This window comes from Mus pahari, chromosome 14, assembly GCF_900095145.1.
Source record: "Mus pahari chromosome 14, PAHARI_EIJ_v1.1, whole genome shotgun sequence".
NCBI classification, from domain to species: domain Eukaryota; kingdom Metazoa; phylum Chordata; class Mammalia; order Rodentia; family Muridae; genus Mus; species Mus pahari.
In genome coordinates, this window is record NC_034603.1 from 23,172,203 (window position 1) to 23,179,180 (window position 6,978).

The window sequence follows — 6,978 nt, forward strand, 5'->3', positions numbered from 1 at the left end:
AAAAAAAAAAAAAAAAAAAAAAAAGAACCCTGTATTATGCTGGGTGCCCAACAGGTAACAGAAGATGTTCATTGCAAGAATTCAGAAGTAAAAAACGACTCCAATGATGTCTCTGACTGCCCCCCCCCCGACCCATAGGCGTGACCCTACTTTTTCTTGTTCCCTGCTGAATTTCTGAGTTGAACTAAGGCTTGGTGGTTTAGAAAGTTCAACACACTTATCTGTAACATAGTCGGTGACATTTTACCTGAGCACTGTGACTGGCCCTGGCCCCTCCATCTTGATGCTGACGTGAGCACAGGGTCCCCATCATGGTCAGGAAAAGGAAATGATCAAAGTTTGAGCGGGCGGGGACTACCTTCTGCCAAAAGCTGGCTCTTGCTGCCTCCTAGTGGCTGCTTTTTGCATAGCAGGAAATTAGCAGATAAATGACAAAAACAAGATGGCAGTTTCCACGGGTGAGGTCTCTGCAGTGTGGAAAACTAGAGAATGACCAACATTTTTTTGTTTTTAATGACCATCTATCTACACCTTGTATGTGGTGTAGATGGCCCCCATCTCCTTTGCGCACACACACATGGTACTGGAGATATGCTACACCTGTTTTTTGTTTTGTTTTGTTTTTTTTCTTCCACATCTTGGACCAGAGAAAAGGCGAAGGCGAAGAGAAAAGATTCATAGACAACATAAGTCGCCGTGGGCGAGGTGAGGCTCTGTCACTGAATAAGCATGGTGGAGTTGGACAGGGGGAGAGAGTTCCCGGACTTGATCAGCTCATCCAGGGCCTGGTAGGTCCCCACCACGAAGCCCATGAACCCCAGGATGCTAATGAGGGCGTCCTTGGCGACGGTCAGGGGGCTAATGCCCTCTCCATAGTAGGTGACCACTTCCAGCAGGGGTGGGATGATGAGGGCCAGGGCGCTGCTGCTCACAGAGCCCACCAGGGAGAGGACCAGGTCCAGGCGGGGGATAAGGATGGCCAGCATGCCTGGGGGAGATGAAGAGAGACAGATGGAGAATCCCAGGTTTACTTTAAAGGCTGTTATTGAAGTCGTCTTTAAGAGAAACCAAACCTCCCTCAGAAATTCAGCTTTGCACATAAAAATTGAGGGCTGCAGATGTAGCTCAGTTGGTAGAATGCCTGCCCAGAATGTGTGAAGCCCTGATTCTATCCCTGACACCATGAAAACTGAGCATGGTGACACACACCTATAACCCCAGTGACTTGGAGGTGCAGCCTGGAGCATCCAGAGCTCAAGGTTTTCTTTGGCTACATAGTCTTCTAGTTCAAGGCCAACCTGCGATATGTGAGACTGTATAGAAGGGGTATAAATACATGAAGAAAGAGAAAGAAAGAAAGAAAGAAAGAAAGAAAGAAAGAAAGAAAGAAAGAGAGAGAGAGAGAGAGAGAGAGAGAGAAAGAAAGAAAGAAAGAAAGGAAGAAAGAAAGAAGGAAAGAAAGAGAAAGAAAGAGAGAGAGGGAGGGAGGGAGGGAAGATTGAGGGGGGAGAGAAAGAAAGGCAGGGCATAGTAAAAGAAGAGAACAGACTCCTGCAAGTTTTCTTCTGAGCTATACACATGTGTCAACATGTACATATGAATAACAAACAAACATGTGGTTGGTATTACCCATTCCTGTTGTTCAGCTCTGCCGTGACAAAGCAAGGCACTGCAGAGCTTCCTCCATCTTGTATTTTTTGCTGAGGCCATTTCGGGTTTAACTAGACTTTGATCTCTTTGATGGAGAATTCTATGAAAAGTAACTCAGCTACATTCTGGGAACCTGAGGCCAGGATGCCCCAGTTTATTTATCTTAGTTTCTGTTAAACCGCCTGTTCGTGCAGACCCCAGCCTCGACCTCCTCGCCCACTTCAGCTGCTGCATGAGACCCCAGGATGTAGATTTTGCCTTTAAAGCCACTTGCTCTAAATGTTCAAGGCTACACTCGAGTCCCCAAATACCTGAGTATAGTCCCAGCTGGCTGGAATAAAGACTGGCTATAAATGGTGGTCATCTCGGGGGGGGGGGGGTTCCCCACAACACTATGTGCTTGTATTGTTGTGTTGTCGGTGGGGTTCTCTAATCACTTAGGTTCAGTGCTTGGGTTCTGGAGATGGAGAGACTAAAGAGCTGCAACCCGGAGAGTCAAAGGGTTAGCTTTCTATAACCAGGGAATGAAGGAAGCAGGTTTGCCCCATGTGGGGTCCCAGCAAAAGCCACCATCCTCCAAGCCCAAAGGGAGTGGGAGTTTCAGATGGTCCCTTAATTCCCATGACAATGGCTGGCTTCCTTGCAGCTGGCCTTGCTGATGGGGGATTAGAGAGACTGTGTTTCCAGAATGCCCTGTTTAGTCAGCAAAACCGGTTTCGGTCATGCTTTTTACCTAACCACTGTTTAAATATCAATAGCTTTGAATGATCTTTTGCTATCGTTATTTCATACATATATGCGTGTTCTGAACGCTCTCCCCATCAAATGCTTTCTGCCTGTATTTTCATTTTCCAACCTTTGACAATGTCCTGTGGGTATATACTATATGTCCCTTCCACTGCCTTCTCTCATCCCCCCCACCCCCACCCCGTCCTTCATGTCTAAATAACCGGCAGGATTTAATTAGGGTTGCCTACACAACATTGGTGGGGGGTGTGGGGAAGAGGAGCCCTTGTTTACAATGTTGGCCTAAATGCATACAAAATCATGAGGGACAGACAGCATCTGTTGTTTGAGCTTTTCTCCTGGCTCCCCTCCTTCAATGTCAGCCTTGGACATGAAAGGTGCTGGCTCTAGAATTTGGTGGCTTGGCTTTGAATTCTGATTAATTTTCTTCATTATCATTATTTTTTTAAAGTTTAATTACATTTACTTATTGAACATATGTGTGCGGAGTATGTGTCTCAGCACATATGTAGAAGTCTGAGGGCAGCGTTTAGGACCTGGTACGCACCTACCATGTGGACTTTGGGACTGAACTCAGGTTGTGAGCCTTGGCGGCAAGTGTCCTTCCTAACTGAGCCATCTCATTGGTCCTTGGTTACTACTACTGCTGTTGCTATATACATAGTGCGTCATGTAGTTCAGGCTGGCTTCAAAGTTGCAATGTAGCCAAGAGAGTGACCTTGAACTTCTAGTCCTCCTGCTCGTACCTCCGATTGCTGGGATCACAAGCGTGCATCACCATTCTCTACCTCTGAGGTACTGGGGACGGAAGCAAAGGCTTCATGCAGGCCAGGAAATGCTCTACCAACTGAGCGACACTGTCAGCTCCAATGTTCACTGGTCAGTTAATTGGCAGTGTCCTGCTTCCTGAGCACTCTCATGAGGGCTGAATAAAATGCCAAGACATACAGTTGAGGGTGAGTTTACCACAGTGCCCCGAATAGTTTCTTTATCACGTGATTATTATTTATTACACTGGATAGTAATGAATCTGTCCTTGGACTGGGCATCTGTAAACCTTTGTAATCAGGGAACATGTAAGAATGGCCTAAATAGGGGTTGGGAGATGGCTCAGTTAGACAAGTGTCTACCTGGCAAGCACAAGGACCTGAGTTTGATTTCTAGAACTTAAAAAAGAACGAGGCATGGTGGGGTACAGTTGTAACCCCAGCATTGGGGAGGCAGAGACAGGCTGATCTCTAGAGGTAGCCTCGCCTAACTGCTGAGTTCTAGGCCAATGAGAGACCACGTTAAAAAGAAAAAAGGTGGTGGTGCCTGAAGAACGTCACCTAAGTTGTCCTCTGGTTTCTACATGGATGCAAACCTATGAGTGAATACACACAGACACAGACACAGACACAGACAGACAGACAGACAGACAGACAGACAGACAGACAGACAGACACACAGTCTCTATCTCTGACTGTGTCTGCCTGCCTGCCTGCCTGTCTGCCTGCCTGCCTGTCTGTCCCTCAGAAATGGTCCGGAGACTCCTGGCCTCTGTTCTACTCACATGTGAGGCAGACCAGGGCGAGCCTGATGAACAGGTCCAAGGGCAGCACCCAGCGTTTTGACACCTGGGAGACAGCAAGAGGGATGATGATTTCCGCAGGGACGTAGAACTGCAGGGCATAGGTACACAGGATGCCAACGACATACAGGAGCTTGACTGACTGGTACAGCCTGCAAGACACACAGCCATGTTCTCCACGGCTCAACACTTCCACGCCTGGCCTCCTGGGGACAGCGGCCTCTGATGTTTGGACAGTCCCTTGGGCCTTTGTTTCCTTATCTGAAAATGAAGGTGTGGTGCCTTCTCTGAGTGCAGAGGAGTCTCACCAGTGTGGAGGGAAGAGAAGCATCAGGGATTCAATGGCAGCAGAAGGAAGGGCCTGAGCATGCGCACACGTGGTACACACTCATGCACACACCTGTGTGCCTACCTTCACAGAGCTCTCTGGTGCTTCTCAGGGCAGGCCTGAGGACAGGCGTTGAGGCTACATACTTCTCCCTTACCTTGGCTGGTAAGGGGCCAGGGTCCTAAGTCCTGTGTGACTTGAGTTCATAGGAATTGTTCGAGCCCCCTAAATCCTAAGTACATCAGGAGCCTGCAACACATGACCCTTTTAGTTGAGAGGACTGTGGAGTCCCTGATAATGGAGAGGGAAAGACATTATCAGTGGGTTATGTGAGGGGATGGAAGAAGAAACAGGGTCATGAGTGGGCTTGAAGCTGAGACCCAGATGAAGGATGAGGTTTCAAGGGAGCTGAACTTGTGTGTGTGTGTGTGTGTGTGTGTGTGTGTGTGTGTACATGCTTCTGTGTATGTGAGTGCATGTGCGTGCATGTGTATCGCATGCATATGTGCATGTGCATGCATGTGAGTGTGTCTATGCATGTGATTCATGTATATGTGCATGTGTGCATATGTTGCACATGTGTGCATGTGTATGTGCATATACATGTGTGTTGCATACGTGCACATGTGTGTATGTTGTATGTGAGTATGTTCATGTGTATTCCACATGCATGTAGAGGCCAGAGGTTGATGTCAGTGTCTTCCTCAGTTACTCTTATTGATTGATTGATTGATTGATTGATTGAGACAAGGTCTCTCACTGAACCTGGAACTCACTCATTCAGCCTGACTGACTGGGCAGTGAACCTCTGTCTCTACCTTCCGTGTTGGCATTACAGGCGCATGCCTGGCTTTCTGTGGGGGTGTTGGGGTTAGACTAGAGGTACTCACGTGTGTGTGTGTGTCAACTTCTCTTACCCACTGAACCATCTCGAAGCTCTGTTTCATGTTTTCAATGCTAGCTCCCCTGGCTTGGGGGACCCCAGCAGCAGCAGAGCCTGGGAAGTGGAACCAAAGGGTTCAACCCACAGAAGCCCTTTGTCCTCCTCCAGAACTCCTGAGCTCTCCCCTAGGTGACCAAGGATTCTTGTTTCTGTCCTTTTCTCTTAGTTATGCCCCCTTTGCACTGAGATACCTAGACCCGACTCAGCCTGGAAGCAGCTCTTGATGGGATCTCTGTAGTCCCAGGGATCAGTGGTGGCTCCATCTCTCCCAGAGGGAGTATCTCTAAGCCTGTTTTCCCTGCTCCGACAGGGAGAGGAAGAGAGCCACACAGTTCTACACATCTCTCAGTCCCTACCACCCAAGAGCCATGAAGGTACCAGCAGTTGGGCAGGTTAAGAGTGATGCTGGCTTTGATGTCGTCTCCAAACCGCAGGTAGCCCAGAGCCCCGATGGCAATGTACAAAGTGGTGATGATGGACATCCCCAAAGACAGAATGGTTGGGAAGCGGCGGGCATCCTTCATCTTGTTTTCCAGAGGCAGGACCTGCAGGAGCAGCCCACTGTTAAGGAGGAGAATAACAACAGCAACAACAACAATAACGGTAACAACCAGGAGCATAAAGAAGAGAAAGCCTTGCTGCCTCTGGAATGTGCCCAAGTGAATCAAAAGAAGGGACCTTAAAAGACAATTCATGTTAACATCATTCATGATCAAAGGTGGAAGGGAGACACACGTCATAAAATGGGTCAACAAAATGTGGTACAACCCTGAAATGGAATATTATACAGCCTTTAAAAAGAAGGAAATTCTGGGGCTGGAGAGATGGCTCAGCAGTTAAGAGCCCTGATGGCCACTCTTGTAGAAGACCCTGATTCAGCTCTGACCACCCCCATCAGGCAGCTCACAACCACCTGTAACTCCAGCTCCAGGTGACTCAGCATGCTCCTCTGGCCTCTTCAGGCATCAGACACACATGCAGTGTACATATGTACACACAGGCAAAAGACTCATACACACAGCATAAAAATAAATACATCTATTTTAAGGAGAGTCTGACACACATTGCAGTGCCTGTTGAGGCCAGAAGAGGGCGGTAGATCTCCTGGAGCTTGAGTTACAACCTGTTAAACCTGGTTTCTCCACAAGAGCAGCCAGCGCTAACTGCAGAGCTGTCTTTGTGCTTTGGATTAACGCACTCGTCATTTGAACAGAGGGAGGAGATATCTCACTGTGACTTGGATTTGTGTTTCCCCAGTGGCTAACGAGAAGGTGCATATTTTTCATGTATTTGTTGGCCATCTGTAGTTCTTCCCGAAGAAGACTCCACTGGGGTCATTCACCCATTTGGCAGCTGCATTGCTTTGCTGTTGTCTGCAGGGTTCCTTATACACCGTGGTGTCAGCCTTGTCAGGGGATCGTGTGGCTCCCGTCCTGAAGGCCATCTCTCCTAAGCTTTTCCTTTGCTGTCTGGATGCTCTTTAGTTAGATGTAACCCCATTTGTGGGTTTACTTCTGTCCTGTGTGCCTTTGGAGTTCTAGCCAAGGAATCATTTCCAGGACCCCCACTGTGTTTGACTTATTACGCACCTCCCCCCCCAACATTCTCTTCTAGAAGTTTTAGAGTTTTGAGTCTTCCATTAATGGATCTGATCCACTTGAGTTGATTTTTTTAGAAAGATTCTTAAAATTACATTTATTTGTTTATTTATTTATTTGTTTTTTTGTTTGTTTGTTTTTT

At 47.7% G+C, this 6,978-nt stretch overlaps 1 protein-coding gene across 1 annotated transcript in view; it reads right to left on the bottom strand.

Annotated features, from left to right (window-relative positions):
* Positions 1-641: 641 nt before the first annotated feature.
* Slc36a2 (solute carrier family 36 member 2) overlaps positions 642-6,978 on the bottom strand; it is a 24,338-nt gene continuing 18,001 nt past the window's right edge. The window contains exons 7-9 of the mRNA XM_021211703.2: positions 5,617-5,783; positions 3,950-4,119; positions 642-988 (exon numbers count right to left, since the gene is read on the bottom strand). Coding sequence (XP_021067362.1) covers positions 717-988; positions 3,950-4,119; positions 5,617-5,783 — 609 coding nt within the window. The 3' untranslated portion in view covers positions 642-716. The remainder of the gene's footprint in view (positions 989-3,949; positions 4,120-5,616; positions 5,784-6,978) is intronic.